Source organism: Neomonachus schauinslandi, chromosome 5 (genome assembly GCF_002201575.2).
Source record: "Neomonachus schauinslandi chromosome 5, ASM220157v2, whole genome shotgun sequence".
In the NCBI taxonomy this organism is placed as follows: Eukaryota; Metazoa; Chordata; class Mammalia; order Carnivora; family Phocidae; genus Neomonachus; species Neomonachus schauinslandi.
Genome location: NC_058407.1, coordinates 95,424,518 through 95,442,504, shown reverse-complemented (window position 1 = coordinate 95,442,504; position 17,987 = coordinate 95,424,518). Strand labels below are relative to the sequence as shown.

Sequence of the window (17,987 nt, the reverse complement as noted above, 5' to 3'; positions counted from 1 at the left end):
TACCACAGAAGCAGAGTTCTGGCTAAGACCAACACTATCTCCAATAGACTAAGGGCAAGGAATAAGCCAATGGAAGTTTCTAGTAGCACATAGAGACTGTTTTATATTCCATTGCCCCTCTACAGTACTTGACTCCACCCAACCCAGACCTCTCATTCCACTAGGATTTTATGGTCACCCTCCTGCACCACCACCATCACTCTTACCCTAGATGGGGAGTGAGGATCGGCAGAGGTAAGGATTGAAGATATAAAGGGACAAGGAAGAGCTCAGAGGACAAAATTAGCACCATTGAGTAAAACCTGCAAATTCATGGCTGCCAAGCAATGTTTTAGATCCCTTTTACTTGAGAATGTGGCTTCTCTAGTACTGGACTCAACTGACAGGAACAGAAAACAATTTAGGGCCAAAAGGTGAGATTGGCATTGAGTTTCTCAAGGAAAAAGGTAAATCAAAGTCTGAAACCTTGCTCTGCCACCATCAAGGCCTCACCTTCCGGCCAGATGGTTTTAAATTAGCAAGGGGTGGACACGGTCCATGGAGGAGGGGCAGAAGACTGGGGACAGCATAGAACCAATAATAATAATAACAATAATAATAATAATAATACCATAATAAGAATAATAATAAAAGAATTCGGAAAAAAACAAGAAGGAAGAGGAAGAAGGAGGCAGGAAAGGGGGGGTTATCTTCGGCAGCATCTCGCGGTGGCTCCTCTGACAGAGCAAGAAAAAAAGAGGCTATATAAGTATATACAGCAAGGAGGAAGGGGTGGGCCAGGGCCGTTCTTGCCCCACTGCCAGACTTCGCTGCCCAGCCTCGGGCTCAGGGCTGCTCTCCATGATGCCCTAAGTGATCAAGTCCCAGTCGAAGTCATCAGGGATCTCCTCGTTGGTGCCCGGAGGGGGAACCGGTGGCCGAGGGACCATATGGTGTGCTGTCAGGAAGAGAGAAAGAAATTAGAAGGACAGTGGTTGGGAAGTTATTCCACCGATCTAGATAGGCAGTGCTCAGCCCCAAATAATACCATGAGGAAGGGCTGGTGAAACCATGGTCCTTATCAGCCCAGGGTTGTTTTTGTTGCTGGCTGCCACTTCAGTGGGGTCTCAGGAAATAAACCAGAGTAAACAGAGCTCGCATGGCAATTTAACACTATGCAGCCACTAAGAATTATACTTATGAAGACCATGTAATAATGAAAAAAATATATACAACGTACTATTATATGAAATCACAGTAGAGAAATTTGTAGATGTATTACATGGATAAGGAATAGACAAAGAGTCTGATGTCACCCAAAAAATTCAAAACACTTGTGGTTAGGCAGGATAATAATAGCAATTTTTCTAAAATGTATTTAAAAGCAAATGATCTGTTCTTTTATACTATCTATGGCAAGTTAGGGTCTTCCTCCAACTTCCCCCACCCCCATCAGAGGTAGTTCAATCCCAGACCCCTGATATAGGAGTCAGGTGACAGGAAAGCAGACATGGGCACAAAGCAGGTATGTCTGTATAACATGTTCATTGTATCTGCCTGAGCATATCTTCCATCTAGATTCCAAAGCTGGACATAAATGTTCTACATCTTTGGTCTATTTGCATGCTCTTACTTCCCTTTTTTTTTTTTTTTTAAAGATTTTATTTATCCATTTGAGAGAGAGAGAGGGACAGAGACCACAAACAGGGGGAGAGGCAGAGGGAGAGGGAGAAGCAGACTCCCCGCTGAGCGCAGAGCCCGATGTGGGGCTTGACCCTAGGGCCCCGAGATGACCTGAGCCAAAGTCAGACATTCAACCGACTAAGCCACCCAAGCACCCCTGCTTTAACTTCCTTTCATTATTGCAGGCACAAGTTATGCTCAAAGTAGATCAGCCTTCTTTAGGCTCCCATGACATGTATCTCCCTGGCAAGGGGCCCACCCTCGAGCCTTAGGAACCATGAAGGTTCACGCACTCCCAGCAGGGGCAAGCAAAAGGGAAGAGAATGCAGGCTCAGAGCCAGAGGAAAGCAAAAACAACTTGTCAGGGGAGAGTCTTGGGTTGTTGGAGAAACAAGCTTCCTGGCTCTTACCTGGGCGATTGTATCCTGCTGAGTCCTGGGTGGGGATTGGGTACATTGGTGATGGGCCAGGGTAGAGGTGGGGGGCTTGTGGGTGCACATAAGAGTTCACTGCCAAAGCAAGATAAGAGTTACTTGAGTATACCTCATTCTACTCAATGAAGTGGGGCCCAACATAGAGGGGGAAAGAAGTACTCTTTCTCCCCTTAAAGTCGCCTCCCTTCCTTGCTCTCTTCTGTAGCTTCAGCAGAAGCTATCAGTCCTCACCACTTAGGGCAAAAAGAGATCCTAATGGTCCTTAGAATTGTGAAATATCATGGCTAGTCGAAGGATGACTAATACAGAAACATAATCACTGAATCGCTCTCATTTCACTGGTTTAAAGATAGTGTAACTGTAGAGAATCACGACCCCATCTGATATGATCCAGGTAGGGGTTACTGCGACACACATCTGGAATGGGCACTTTCTCCGCCCTTTTCGTAAGTAATTCTGATCTCCCAAATTAAGGTGGAAAAGGGACTCATACAGTTTTTCAGTATAGGACTTGACTGATACACTAGATGTTCAGCCAACGTAGCAGACAAACCAGTCCCGCTGCTCAGTCTGGGTCACTGCTCATCAGATGACTTTTCTCAGTTCTCTTCTGCCCTTTCCTCCCCCTCTCTTTTCGTCAGAGCCTCCACCTCCTTGGCAACTTGCTCGGTTCGCTACCTTGGTTCATGGCTGGCTCTTGTTTACCACTGGTAAGGGCACAGGAGTCAGCAATACGGGCAGAGGCTGGTGGCCGGTGGGAGCCCCCTTGGGGGGGCACGTGACCAGTCTGGGTAAGGAAGTGGTTGAGAGAGTCACACAGATTGGCAATGTGATGCTGGTCGAGGCTCCAGTTCTTCTGCTCTGCCTGTCGCAGACTCTCCATCAGTTCTACAAACAGAGAAGCAAGAAGTGCTACCCTTTGCAGGGGTCCCGAAGCCCCTCCAGTCTCTACCCCCCTCTCACTGCTCCCACCACATCATAAATCAACATCACTGACTAGATTCATTGCCAATAACAACTGACATCTCCTAGAGCTCTACGTGTTCAAACTCTTCTTCTGTTGGTTCCTTCCTAAATTCTTATTACAATTTCCATCTTGCTGGCAAAGAAAACAAAATTTCAAAGGGAGTGAGTGACTTAGCCAGTAAATGGTGACAGAACTACAAAGTAGCGGCCCAGGTCTCTGAATTCCTGAGAGCCTTCCCACTCCAGGGACAGAACAGGGTAGGATAAAACACGGTCATATTTTGAGTGAGTTAAGGCAAAGTTAATTAAAATTAATCTGACAATAACACTGGCATCATCCGCCTTGTGAAATATGGAGGGAAAACCATGGAATCCTCCGTCCTCAAACTTCACCAAACCAACCCCTTCTGATGCTGGTTTCTAGTGGGCTTCCCACTCACAATGTCCTCCTTTTCCCTCGGGTCATCTTCCTCTCATCACTCACCTGAGAACTGTGACTGCTCAATGCTGGACCAGTTGAGCCGATTCACCATCTTAAAGCTTTCCTTTAAGGAGTCGATATTGGAGCACCAGTCAGGAGGAAAGGCTATAAAGAGGTGGGGAGAGTGGATAATAAAAAGGGTGAAGTGTAAGCCAGCAGCCAACTAACGGCCGACTGACTACGTGCAAGCTTATCAATTACATTACCAGGATAATCTTAAAATCTCCCTCCCGGGAGATGGAGGACTAGTAAAGCTATGGATGCTTTAGGGAGACGCAGCCTAGCTCCTAGGCAGGAGAATATGTAAAGCAATGGCAGGTGGTCCAAGAATTCCAAAACACAGAGCTCTAAGTAGCAACTTCCGCTGGCTCAGAGGAGCTCTAATGGGGGGCCGAGGCTAGACGCCCACTGTTAACTGCCTAACCAACTGCATCTCCAGGCCTCAGTCAGAACAAGCGGGTCAGGGCGCCCTCCTTACTCACCGAAGCCAGTACTGTTGATAGGAGCCTGGCCCTGCGCCTGCTGCTGAGTCGGCTGCGGCGGCGGCGGCGGCGGCGGCGGCGGCGGCGGCGGCTGCTGGGCAGGGTGGGGGTGGGGATGGTGCTGATGTGGGTGGTAGCCTCCGTGCTGCAGTGGGGGTGGGTGCATGGCCATCACGGAAGGAGGCCCATAGCCTTCGGCCCCAGCCGGCTTTCCCCCGGCTGGGGTACAACCATCCGGGCTTGGGGTGTGCAGTGAAGGCGCACCCCCTACAGCGGAGGGTCCCTGGGCGGGGGCCGGCTGCTGCGGCGGCTGCTGGGGCGGCGGCTGCTGGGGGGGGCGGCGGCTGCTGGGGCGGCGGCGGCGGCGGCGGCGGCTGCTGGTACATGTAGTAGTTGTTAGAGGGCGGCATGTCCCCCAGGAGAGACGAGAAGCCTGCAGGGCGGGAGGAGGCAGCCAAGTGAATTGGCAATGCATTCTTTTTTTCCTTCCTTCCTTCCTTCCTCCCTCCCTCCCTCCTTCCTTGATATATTTATTTATTTGAAAGAGAGAGAGCATGGCCAGCAAGGGGAGGAGCAGAGAGCCTCAAGCTGACTCCCCGATGAGCATGGAGCCCACCGCAAGGCTCCATCCCAGGGCCCTAAGATCATGACCTGAGTGGAAAACCAAGAGTCAGACGCTTAACCGACTGACCTTACTGGACACCGCAGTGCATTTTTCACTAAACAGGACTTCCACAGGGTTGAGATGGGAGGCTTTTGGGGGAAAAAACCCAGACTTCAAAGGGTAAGGGTGTTCTGAGAAGGCAAGGATCCTCTCAGCTCCCTCTGCCTCCCAAGACTCCCCCACCTCTGTAGATACAACAGACAGATGGAGGGCCTTGACAGTGGGGCAAGTGCTCAAATTTTAGCAAAAAGGTCAGCATGTACCTTTTTATGCTATTCCTCAGGGATCTGGGGGTAGGCCTGGAATCACAGTGTCAAAAGCAGTCAGATTATCAGGGGAAGTTTAAAAAGTAAATTACAGGGGCGCCTGGGTGGCTCAGTCGGTTGAGCGTCTGCCTTCAGCTTGGGTCATGATCCCAGGGTGCTGGGATCCAGCCCCACATTGGGCTCCCTGCTCAGCAGGGAGCCTGCTTCTCCCTCTCTCCCCTGCTCATGCTCTCTCTCTCTCTCTCTCTCAAATAAATAAATAAAAGGTAAATTACAAATAAAATAAAGCCATTGGGCACCTACTCTCCTTGCTTCCTGTGTCTACACTCTTCTGCTGTTACCACCTTCTTGGATTCACTACCAACAAATGGAGTTGGGTGAGGCATAGAGTAAGGATGGATGAATTTCTCACACACACTGGGCAGGGAAGAGCTAGAGACTGAGACTAGGTAGGGGCTTTCAGCCACCATTAAACTTGAGTGAACACTTGAATCCTCACTCAATCTAATTTTTCACTTTGTCTCTGAGAGCCCCTGCCTCCTCCCCACTTCTGATCTACCAATCCCAACTTGGACTCATTCGTCAAGCAAAGGCTACAATCTTGGAGCATAACTCCAGATCTAAATCCCCCGAGATATAAAAGAAGAAATCCATGGCAGTTAATATAAATTTTCCAAAAGGTGGCTTCTAATCATTTTTCATCATCCCATTCATCCCCTGTGGCCTGTACAAGGTGACTACACAGAAGAGGCTCTGATGTCCCACCCGAAGTCGACCCCCACCTCTAATTTCTTTAACAACAGAAACAAACAGGAGTTGCAGAGGGCTGGACCAGATGATCTCTTAAGGAGCCTTCCAATAAGAACTTTAGATTACTCTCACACAGTAATTCGGGAAATTTGAGTATGGACAAAATATAAACTGATATTAAGGAAGTATTATTAATTGTGTTAAGAATAATAATGGCAGGGCGCCTGGGTGGCTCAGTTGGTTAAGCGACTGCCTTCGGCTCAGGTCATGATCCTGGAGTCCCTGGATCGAGTCCCGCATCGGGCTCCCTGCTCGGCGGGGAGCCTGCTTCTCCCTCTCCCACTCCCCCCTGCTTGTGTTCCCTCTCTCGCTGTGTCTTTCTCTGTCAAATAAATAAATAAAATCTTTAAAAAAAAAAAAAAAAAAAAAAAAGAATAATAATGGCAGTGGATAACCAAGTCTTTATCATTAAGACTGCACACTGAAGTAGTATCTATAGGTGGGATGACATGCCTGGGAATTGCATTAAATTACTCCAGTTAAAAAAAAAAAAAAAAAGCTGGGTGGTAAATGAAACAAGCTGAACAGAATATTGGTACCTGTTAAAATTGCGCCGTCTTAAAAGTTGGAAACCTGAGGGTTTATTATACTATTTTCTCTATTTATGCATCTGTTTGAGATTTCTTCTAATAAAAATCAACACGGGGCACCTGGGTGGCTTAGGTGGTTGAGCGTCTGACTCTTGATTTCAGCTCAGGTCATGATCTCATAATCTCAGGGTGGTGAGATAGAGCCCCGAGGTGGGCTCTGCTATTGGTGGGGAGTCTTTTTGAAGATTCTCTCCCTCTGCCCCTCCCTCTCTGCCCCCTCCCACCTGCTCGCTCTCTCTTTCAAATAAATAAATACATCCTTTTTTTTTAATAAAAATCAACATAAATATAAATATGCTAAAAAATTGTCTCACAATGAAGCAGATTCTGAGGGAAAGGAAACACTGCTGTCCCCTAGTGGCCATCCTCTAAATGACCTGCTTGCTGCCATCAAGTCACTGCCCTTAGTTCTAGAAGGGGGATCCCTCCAACTCACTTTCTGAAACTAATAACCCAGCCTGCCTCTCGAAACAGCTGTCCGTCAGAACTAAGCCAGAAGAGCTTGACTCCAAACAATTTTGGTTTCTGAGATGCTTCCCCTGACCAGTGATCAACCTCTCCTCGTGTGAAAAATAAGACAGAAGGGAGAGAAGAGAATGTTACCACCCTTTCAGGAGTATAAGGACGTTCATGCCCCCATCCCAACTGCAGGCTCACCATGCTGAGAGGAGGAAGAGGATTTCTCCAGCATGGATTTGTAGAGGTTGCGAAAGGACCAGCTTAGATCCTGAAAATTGATCTCTGAGTAGGAGAATTTGAAGTCATGGTTGGTGTTATACAGGGGAGGAGGACCCTCGGCACTTTCTCGGCTTGGAACCCCTGCTGCCACCGCTCCACCATCCACAGATCCCGTGCCCTGCAAAAAGGAGTAAGAGAGAGACTCGACCCATGTGCTAAATCAGGAACACAGCCCTTTCATGCTCACCAAGCTCTCTGGCTTGTCTTCATCCTCTCCTAACTTGTCAATGAGTGAACATCATTTCCCCCCGTCTGTCTCATTTACTCCTATGGGGATGTACCTTGAGCCTTTTTCCCACACTCCATCCATCTTCCATTCTCATAACCTTTTTGGCTCCCTTTCTCTTCTTGCCACTTTTCTTCCATCTGATCCTTCTCAAAGTTCTGTTACGTCTCTCTCTCTCTCAGCTTCCCTCTTCTGCTTTCCCCTTCTTTCCCAATTTATCGGCCTACTACATCATAGGTACTCAATACAGAATTTTGAACTGGCAGATCTATGAATCTGTTCAGCCACCCACCCACCTGTCCGTCCGTCCGTCCGTCCCTGTGCACCCTGACACCTCTACTTCTCACCTGGCTGTAGCTGGTGATAGATGTGGGGCTCTGAAGGGACATCTGAGGATTCCCCTCGGAAGGCAGTGAGGCTTCTCCACCCCCTGGAACGCCTCCCCGTGGGCTCTTGCTTGCCTCCTGTTCTGGTGAGTCTTGGGATAGCTGAGGGTTGTAAAAGAACAGAAATCTAGAAGCAGAAACTAAACATCCTCCCGAGACCCATGGTTTTACCTCATCCTTTGCCCCAAACACAGGAAAGGACCAAAACTACAGGACAGGACGTGGACTGAGCAGCTGCCTCAGAAACGGCATCTCCCCGTGAAGTGAAGACTTACGTCATCATCTGGAGGGTGTCTTCTCTTTCGGGAGATGTCAGGGCAGGTGTCAATTGTCCAATAAGAGCCCTGGAAGGAGAACCCATCCCCATAGAAAACAAAATCATTATATATGGAAATTCCCACCTTTGGAAAAGTAGATATGTGGGAGGATTTTCACCAAAAAAAAAAATTATATTAAGAAAAATAACTGGAGAATTGGGGCGCCTGGGTGGCTCAGTTGGTTGGGCGACTGCCTTCGGCTCAGGTCATGATCCTGGAGTCCCGGGATCGAGTCCCGCATCGGGCTCCCTGCTTGGCAGGGAGTCTGCTTCTCCCTCTGACCCTCCTCCCTGTCATGCTGTCTCTCATTCTCTCTCTCTCAAATAAATAAATAAAATCTTTAAAAAAAAAAAAAGAAAGAAAAATAACTGGAGAATCACACAGAATCCTGAGGGTACTGGCTATTTTTGAGGAGTAAATTTGTCCTAAAAGTTCAATGAGTATGTCAGAGGTATGACCTGTGGTCCAAACACAGGCCTCAATTGTTCTGGTATCTAGTTCAAAGAGCTGGAAATGCCCAGACACAACCCTCCCCTTCTGTGTAATCTGAGGCAAGGCTCTCTCCTGAACTCCAGCGTCCACGTCTATCGAATGAAGAAATTGATTTATCTCTTTTCCCTTTTGAAGATAAAAGTCATGGGATTTTTGTACAGAAAAGTTCCTACAAAGGTTATTTAGCCTACCTTTCACATCTAGAAAGAGTGCCACACATAAGTAAGGGGGCATGAAAGTCAACTCTACCATAAATAATTCTATTTAAAAAAAAAAAGATTTCACAATCTCTCTTAGTCACTCATACTAGTGGGGGCCCACAAACGTGATAGCCAAGCTCTTCCTTTGAGAAAAAATAAAGCTGCTTCTCTAATTAACATGATTTCCTCTTCTGGGTAATTAAAACAGCCACAGGACTCTAGGCTGTCAACTACTCCTCTCTCCTTCCTGCCCCCTCTTTCAATGCTTACAGGAGCGTCTCACCTTCCCAGGGTCATCCCGAGGTCTAGGCACCTTCCGGAAACACTTGTTGAGAGAAAGGTTGTGCCGAATTGAATTCTAGGGAAGCAGAGAAGCAAGTTAGCTTTGAGCATTGTGTAAAGCAGAAAATTTTCCAACAGGGCACAGAGGGACACAAAAGGACATAACATACAATAAAGTTCAAGTGTCAGGCAAACTTAGCACCTCTTAACTACACTGACGGAGGAACTTACCTAGCAGATAGCAAGAGCGCTGAGATCAGAAAATGCAGAAATTAAATTGATGGGAGGTAATGCCTATAAATTTGACTACCAGGTGCTTCTTGTATACACACACACACACAAAAACTATATAATCTTTCTGGTTATATAGTTTTCCAATCTTTCCACCCAAATGACAACAGGCATATAAATACCTCAAAATCACATCTGCCCAGTGTCTTAATTTATTCAAATCTCCCATAAACGAATAATACTTTAAGACGGTTTATATAAATAAAAACAAAATATAAATTAGGAGCAAAACAAAGGCACAAATTCACCTTTGTTTTCTCAACAGCCCACAGGAATGTTACATTTGGAGGAAAGAAATAATGTTGCATATGTATGTCGGATGAGGTTGGGGGTTGTGGTAGTTAGCAGGGACATATTCATGAAGGAAAAGCTGAATGCTTCTAGTAGTCTCCAGCTCATCATCTGGTTTGTATGTCAACTGGTGATTTACAGAGCGAAAGAACTACATTAAATCCCCATTCCAACTCAACAATTGGCCAATGGGTTGCTGCTCCAAAAGATGGAGAACATCAGTCTTCTTTCTTTGCTTAGAAGAGGAGTTTCCTTCTTCCTTTATTGCCAGCCAAACAACTTATCCTCTTTCTACTTGCTTGGTGGATGAGCTGTTGGTGAAGGACCTTGTTATTATTATTATATTGGTATACAATTTTTCAAAAGATGAGGACTATGTGCAATGAAGCTTTGGAAATCTGATGAGACTCCTACCTCTAGGTAGGAAGAGGCAATGCCATGCCTTGCACAGTGACTTGAACATAGCAGAGTGGCAATAAGTATTTGTGAAATGAATGAATCTCCTTTTTGAGGACTCAGAAGGTAAGAGGGTATGATGAACAACAGCATCCTGCCATCCTCATAACTACACTTAGTGGCTTGATATCACTGAAGTTTCCCTGATATACCTTATGAAAGTTGTTCCACTCTGAAAGAGAGTAGGGGATGGGAGATATAAGATTTTAAGTTCACACATCTCTGAAACAGGTCAGAGTGAACTAGACCAGGTTATAGGAAGAAGCAAGAGTAGAGAAAAAGGCTGTCAACGGCTAAAAACAAGCCCAGGTTATAGAAGCCATCCCACCTTCCAGCCAATGCCAGCATTCTTGTAATAGGGGAAGTTATCACAGATCCAGCGGTAAATCTCACTGAGGGTCATCTTCTTGGCTGGAGAGGAGTTGATGGCATAGGTGATGAGGGTGGCATAGCTGTACCGTGGCTTGCCATCCTGGTGCACAGCTGCCTCATCTTTGCTCAGGGTGGCATTTGGATCTGTGGGTGAGCCTGGGGGACACTTGCGGCTGCCGCCTGGAGGCCCAGCCTGAGAGGCACTCCCAAGCTTCTCAATGGTAGCTCGAAGGGTCAGCTGGGGCAGCCAGTCTATGGAGGTAAGGCTACTCTCTAGGTCAGAAGCCATGGTACTTCTGGGTTCTGCAGAGAAGAGAACAAAGGGGAGAGGAAAATAGAACAGACGAGTGTTATAGCTGGGTACTAGTGGCAAATAATATTCAAACCTTAGTGCTTTAAGGGAAGTAGAGTTTCTTCCCATTATAATTCCCATGGGAGACTGTCACAGGACAGCCCTCAACCAAGTGTTCCCAAAGCCCCCCAAACAATGTATCACCAGTCATCTACCAGATGACAGACCGGTACTCACCCTACATCTTAATGTAGAACATAGCCAACAGGACTCTCCCTTCAGTCAGGACTAAAAGAGAAGTCAAACCCCCCACCCAACTGAGCTATTCCCTCAATCCTCCTTACTTAAAGCCCTACCACATAATATTTTAAACTATATAATTAATATACCAGGTAAAATCAGCCAAAGTCTACTCTCCAATTAGGTGACGCTTGTTTTATTTACATACAACATCCACAGACAGCACAAGTGAACATGTGAAGAAAAACAGTCTGAGTAAACACAAATATACACCAACAAAGCACACACCAACACTTTTACAGATGTTTCATATTAGATGTATTTGAGCACGCACCCTTTTTATCCCATATATGTGCACGTGAGGCATATTCGATTTACCCTAAGCATAAATTACAAATGACAACCAGCAAAGGACAGACGCAAGACACACACATCAACAGTGGCCCCCATACCCAGAGATCACAATGAGATACATGTACATTACCAGCAGAGCACAAAGTCACACACAGAGGTAACAGATCTGAGTTACAGCTGCCCTCACACCTTTAAAGCTACCCCTGGCAAGCTCCCGCCCACAGACACCAACACCAGGAAGAAGTCCTCGCAAAGACCTCCCACCTCTCGGCTCGCTGGGCTCGCTGGGCTTCACTAAGCCGGGGAGGGGGGGGGGCGGTGGGGAACGACGACACCCAGCTGTGTGCACACCGGTAACAATCATAGCCTGGCTAAAAATAGCCACTCTGGGGCTAAGAGCTGGCTCCCCTTCTCCCGCCCTCCTCCTCTCTCCTTCCTTCCCAGGCAGGCACGCAGGCTCGCTGCCCCTCCATGCAAACTCCTGGCGCTGCCAAACCGCCCACGCCTGATGTTTGCACACCCTGCTGCCACCCACACAGCCTGGGCGCTCTTGCTGGCAGAGAGGTGTAGCCAGAGTGACGTGGTGGTGGGGGAAGGTGAAGAACGCCCGGTGCTGTCTGTTACTGCAGGGTCTAGAAGGGCTGGCAGGAAGCGCTTGGTAGCCATTTGGCGCTCCCTGAGAGCCCATGCCGGCAACCCCCTAAGCACTCACTGCTTGGCAGGTTTGTGCCTGCTCAGCCGGGAGCGTCCAGCCAGTATTTCCTTCTCGAACCCCCGCTGACCGTCCCACCAGGGCATTTCTCGGGAGGAGCCAGGGCTAGCATGCCTCAGAATTCAGAATCCTGGACAGAAACACATCGCGGATGTCATTCCTAAATCCGCACCCAGATAATATGGACAAGCGTTATGGATTCAACTACACACAAATCCACATCCTTTGCAGTTAAAAGCTCAATCCCAGATATGACTGCCTACCCCTCTCTCCTGACTCCCAACACATCTTGCAGGCTGTCAGCTCACTCTGTCGCCGGTAGTGGGGACTCTCCTCCCCTTGAGATTTACCCTTTCTCCTAAGGGTCAGCCTTCTCACTCATGTGCCTCTCCCCCAAGGTCCCCACCCACACAATCTTGGCATGTACACACATGTACCCTGCACGGTGCTCCCCGCCAGCAGCACGCCCACTCCACAAGGCTGAAGGAAACACCTTAGTGCCTCAGGGCCTGAGCAGCAGGAGACCCAACTGAAACCCAAGAATTGCTTGCTTGACAGGAGAAAGAAAAAAAAAAAAAAAAGCTGTGTTTATAAATAGCATCATGAAGGGGTTTCCCCTTTATCCTCAGCTTCTCTCCCCACCACCCTCCTTTACAGCCCACCACTACCATCTTGCCTTATAATATCATGGAAACTTGGAAGCTAATAGAGCCATTTAATCATTCCAGAAAGCCTCAGACCTCCTAGCACATTACTAAGTCAAAATGCCACAGCATCTGGGGTAAAGCAGGGGGCTTTGGGCAATAATTGGTCCTATAGCTGGGTTATCCCAGCCAAGCAGCAACTTTTTTTTTTTTTTAAGATTTTATTTATTTATTTGACAGAGAGAGACACAACACAGTGAGAGAGGGAACACAAGCAGGGGGAGTGGGAGAGGGAGAAGCAGGGTTTCCGCCGAGCAGGGAGCCCGATGCGGGGCTCGATCCCAGGACCCTGGGATCATGACCTGAGCCGAAGGCAGGCGCTTAACGACTGAGCCACCCAGGCGCCCCTGAGCAGTAACTTGACAATAAGCAGGTTCTCAGTGACCAGGGTTCTCCTGGGTCCTCCCCAGAAGGGGAGGTCTATAAAGAATTCCCTATTATCTCCTGCTAAAGGTCCCTAGGAAACCTCATCTTAAGAACACAGAAGCCTTCCGTGGACACTTCATCTGAAACTCTCCCAACACTGGACAGGGACATGAGAGTAGATTTCAAGTGGTTTACAGAACCCATTTGGCACATGCCAATTGCTGTGAATTCCGGAAAGAGAAGCACTCTCAGCCTTTGCTAGTTCTATGCTCTTCCCTATCCTTACCCCAGCACCAGGTTAGAAGAGCTTAAATTTAACCTTTCTCCAGCACCCTCCCGGTCAGCCCTCCAGATACCGCCCGGCACTCAAAATATATCCTCATCTTACCAGCTACAAGAAGCTCGCAGCAGAAGGTCCTTCTGATCTTTCGGCACCATTCTCCCTTTACCCATCCCACTTCCTCACCCCCGTCACTTCCCCATTCTTGAAGGGCAGCCCAGTGCATAGAACCTCAGAGATGAGGTCCCTCAGTTCTATTCCCAACCTTGACACTGACTCACTAAATGTCCCTAGCCACCCCCTGCTCCCTGAAGTCTTGATGTCTCAGTTTCCCCCTTCAATAAAAGGGATGAAGTCATAAATACTGCCAAAGCTTCATCCCCAGAGGGAAGTGAATGAAGCTTAATGAGCTCGTGGCTGCCACACATTCCATGCTCCCCAAAATAATGGCACGAGGCTAATGTCCAGGGCTATTATTAGAAAGGCAAACAAGAGGTACTTCCATTTCTCAGTCCAACCAACCTAGTTACCCAGACATCTCCCTCCAGGTGGGCCTCGTGCCACTGGGCTTGGGCAGAACCTGAGTCAGGCCACATTCTTCTCTGCGTGCTGGAAGACTGAAAGGAAATACCCATAGAAACTGGGAAAGGCAGCCAAAGGGCAGGCTCCATCACATCCACAGGACGTCTAATGAAGACTATAGTACTGGGAGAAAGGCGGAGAAAAACAGAAAGACATTCTGTTGGAGTGGAAGACTGATCCTGGATGAGATGTGTAAGATCCAAAATAACAGGCACGGTTTTCTTCCCACTTTATTTGAAAGGCCAGGTATTGTTCTCTGTATGGTGCCAAGGTCAGGTACTAAGGGGTGATAACTGCCTGCTCTGGACAGAATGCCGAAACTAATAGAGCAGTGGTTAAGTTTACCACATTACCAATCACCAGTCAGGCCGCCTGGGTTTCAATCCTGGCTCCACTACTTACTGGCTGTGCAAGCTCGGGCAAGTTACTTAACCTCTCTGTGTTGTAGTTTCTTCATCTATAAAATACAGATGATAACTGTACCTGCACAGGGTTGTTGTGAGGATTGCCTTGAGTTAATATTTTTAAGGCGTTTAGTAAGCATTAGGTAAGTGTAGCTATTATTATTTTTGAATGGGGAAAAACAGAGAATATTAGAAATGAGAAAGCAGACCGTGGAGGTAAGACTGGAAACAGCAAGCCTGCAATGGTTTACGTCACAAAACCTGAACTGAGTTTGCAATAGCTTTCGGGATGTCAGAATCTCCAACTTTTACTTTGGGGATAGTGTCGCCCCATTGCTGACCAATGCCAGGACCAAGTAGATGCCAAAGATGAAGGAACGAGGGGATATCATCTCTTATTTTTCAGCAGGGACCAGGTCTAGTCATAAGACATGATCTGGAAAACAGCACTCTCTAAAGCATAGTTAATCCCACCCAACAGCCATCTGCTTCTATCGGATTCCACAGAGGCAAGGAGAATTAGGGAAACTCCGTCCCAGCAGGGTCAGTTACACTGTGTGGTGGGGGGTCCACCTGGAGCCACTGTGATACAGTTCACTCTGAGCCACTCAACAAGTTGCATTCCAGCATCTGGGAAAGTACTTTGGGAGAAATGGGTTGCTACTAGACCAAAGTCAGCTCTTTTCACAAAGTGGGGGAGGGAGTTCTAGAGGTAAGAGCCAAGGATCCTCATGATTTTGAGACCAGAGATACCAGAAATGAAACTCTCTTGCTAGTTCTAGAAGAAGTGGCCCCAGCCTGACACTGAGCTGCCCTGCCACAAGAAATGACTTTCATGCAGCCATTCATGAGGGTTCCCACTGGCCAGGGCAGGCCAAGCCCTTCCTCCAAGCAGGGCAGCCTTACCAGCACCCTCTCCAGGTACTCGTGCAGGGGCACCCGCTTCTAGAGGCCTACCAGAAACATAGGATTCTGGGTAACTGGAGGCTTAGTCTGAAAAGCACGGATGTAACAGTCTCCACACACATACCCACTCAAAACAGAGGTAAGCCACATTCACCTGAATTAAGAAACATATGCACACCGCTCTCTAGCACAGTGTGCAGACCTGGATCATAACCCTGTCTCACATACCACCACTAACAGGTAGTTTCCAGGACCAAGTGGACGTACGTAGGGCCTCAGGCAGCCCACCATGGCCCAGACAGAGAAAGAAGAAGGAAACATAAAAACCCACGAAAGATGAAGCCCCCCACTTGGTTCTGCTGTGAGGTGCACACAGATGAGAATGTACTGATGGCAAGGCAGGAAGGCAGGCACCCTGCTGGTGATCCCAGGTGGAAAGACACACTGCTTCAACACACACAGCCCGGCCTCAGCTAGAAGGATTTCCGGGCACCTTTCTCCTGCCTTTTCTGACGATTCTGGGCTTTGAGGATTCCTGCTCCTTATCTCACGAAAGAAAACTTAAATACAAGATTCCAGAGACACAGAACTGAACAAGAAACGAAGAGAAAAGATGAAACCGTTAGGTGCTTTTCTGAAAGAAAATTCATCACAGGTCAAATCTCCCCGGGGGGCGGGGGGGCGTCAGCTTATTTCGATGGAAGACTGGAAGGAGGCTGAGCAGCAACACCCCTCTCTTCCTATCTAGGATCTGCTTTTTCCTGAGGAACTGTCCATGGAGGACAGGAGCTGTGGACAGGAGCTGTGTAGGGCATGAGGGCAGTGGTACAGGGCCAGCATTAGGGAACCACTTCAACCCAGGAGTTAGCCTTCCCCTACACCCTTTCTTCTTGCCTTGGGACAGGTGGGATTTCCATTTTCCCTTTGGATTTTACTGATAGAGCCATGCTTCCATCCAGGAATGGGTATGCCACGAGAGGAGGCCTCCTGGTGTCTGAGGAAGGGTGGGTGGGGACAGACTGATTTTCCTGTCAAGGAGACAGTAATCACAGTGGGTTGGAGAGAACAGCTCTGGTGGACATTAAGCTGACATAGGCTTACAAGGTAAGAAAAGGTAGTATCATTAGAAGCCCTAGACAAGTCTAGGCCATGAAATGCCACGATGACTTTAGTGAAGTAAAAAAGCCCAAGAATGGAGAACACTATGGGAGTCTGGCTGGGATGTGTCCCATCATTATTACACAGTATGGATGGAGTTCTGAAAATGCAGGCGTTTGCTGATATTCCCTTGCCCTCAGCATGAAAACATACATGTCCCTAGGGACTTCAAATGAATCCCAGCCATCTAGTCCCCAAACACTAAGAAACCCATTTCTCAGAGCTTCTGCAGCAAGATATTAAGTTTGAATCCAGGAGCTTCCTCAGAGCACATTCCCCAGAGGATTCTCTGAGTTATTACTCTACCTTCCCCAGTGATGAAACCCAAGAGCCACCATCTCAGCCCCTACACCCACTAGTACCTAAAGAGGACAGAGAAGGTGAAAGAAAGCACTAACCTGTCTCCAAGGTTCCCCCAGCAAAGGGAGGGAACCACCTGGTACTGGAGTTTGGGGTTGGAGGGACTCCCCTCTTCAAAGGCAGATGAAGAGTCTCATCCTCAGTGGCTCTTCCAGTACTTGGCTGAGCATCCCAAGCTGGGGTGGGGAACTGGGTCCCCTGAGGATGAGGAGCGTTGGGAGGAGGAGGAGGGGGAGGAGGAGAAGGAGGCCCTACCTGGGGAAGGTGGCACACCCCCCACACCCTGCCTGTAACCCTGGGGAGGAGGGGAGGAGCCTCTCCCAACCAGGAGTTGTCTCCTCCCCCTTGGGGGAGTCCCCCTCCCCCCCAAACTGGATCTTTCGGGAGTGGAGGGCTCTTTCTGTCTGGTGGAGATCTGAGCGGAGGGACTCTGCCCTGTTCCACTGTCTAGGTACAAGGAAGTTGAGAGGAGAGTTCTTCCCCTCTCCTGAAAGGCTGAAAGCCGACTCCTCTTCTTTCCCTGGAGTGTCCTCTGCTTCTGAATGTAAGGACTCCTCTCCCCTGTGAGTACTGGATAGGATGGAGGGCGCCTACTCCATAGGCATTTCCCCCTTTCTCTTAGCCTCAAAAAGTCCTGAACTGCTCAGAGTGTGCGTTTGGAGGGGTGGAGGCACGCTGGGGCGGTCTCACTCTGTCTGCTTCCTTTAGTAAGATCACCCCTTTCTACTTCTGGAGCTCTATTCCCGGGCCAGGATGGGGGTTTTCCTCGCCTCTAGGAGAGACTCCCCCCTACAGGGGTCTCTTCTTCCCCTCGCCCGAGTGGTAAGGGTCTCCTCTCCAGCGGGGAGAGAGGCTGCTCCCGTCCCCGCTCCCGCCTCCGCTCCGGGGGTGCCCCGAGGGTGGGGTTTTCCTACTCCCCGCTCTCCCTGAGCTGGCCTGGGCAGCAGGGTCCGGGAGGCCGCGGCTCCCGACTCCCGTCCCCGGCTACTGTGGCGGCAGCGCCTCCTCTAGTCCAGTCCCGTCCGGTCCGCTCGCTTCGGCGCGTGAGGCCCCCGGCGCTGCCACCTCTCGGGCTCCGGCCAGTCCGGGCTCCCGGGGAGCCAGGAGGCGGACGGACAGTGTCAGGGCTCGGCTCGGGCTCGGGCTCGGCTCGGCTCCGCTGCAGGCCCCGGCTCCTCCCCGGCCTCCGCGCCGCGCTCCGCGCCCCTCCCCCTCTCCCGCCC

At 49.0% G+C, this 17,987-nt stretch overlaps 1 protein-coding gene across 1 annotated transcript; it reads right to left on the bottom strand.

Moving 5' to 3' along the window:
* Window positions 1–613: 613 nt before the first annotated feature.
* FOXJ2 (forkhead box J2) lies at window positions 614–17,754 on the bottom strand. The gene is given in 12 exon segments (XM_021690643.2): window positions 614–937; window positions 2,073–2,171; window positions 2,775–2,984; window positions 3,547–3,648; window positions 4,026–4,369; window positions 4,371–4,458; window positions 7,013–7,211; window positions 7,667–7,807; window positions 7,981–8,049; window positions 8,998–9,072; window positions 10,363–10,709; window positions 16,803–17,754. Coding segments are annotated over 11 exon segments (1,749 nt in total). The 5' UTR covers window positions 10,696–10,709; window positions 16,803–17,754; the 3' UTR covers window positions 614–848.
* Between the last annotated feature and the right edge of the window lie 233 nt (window positions 17,755–17,987).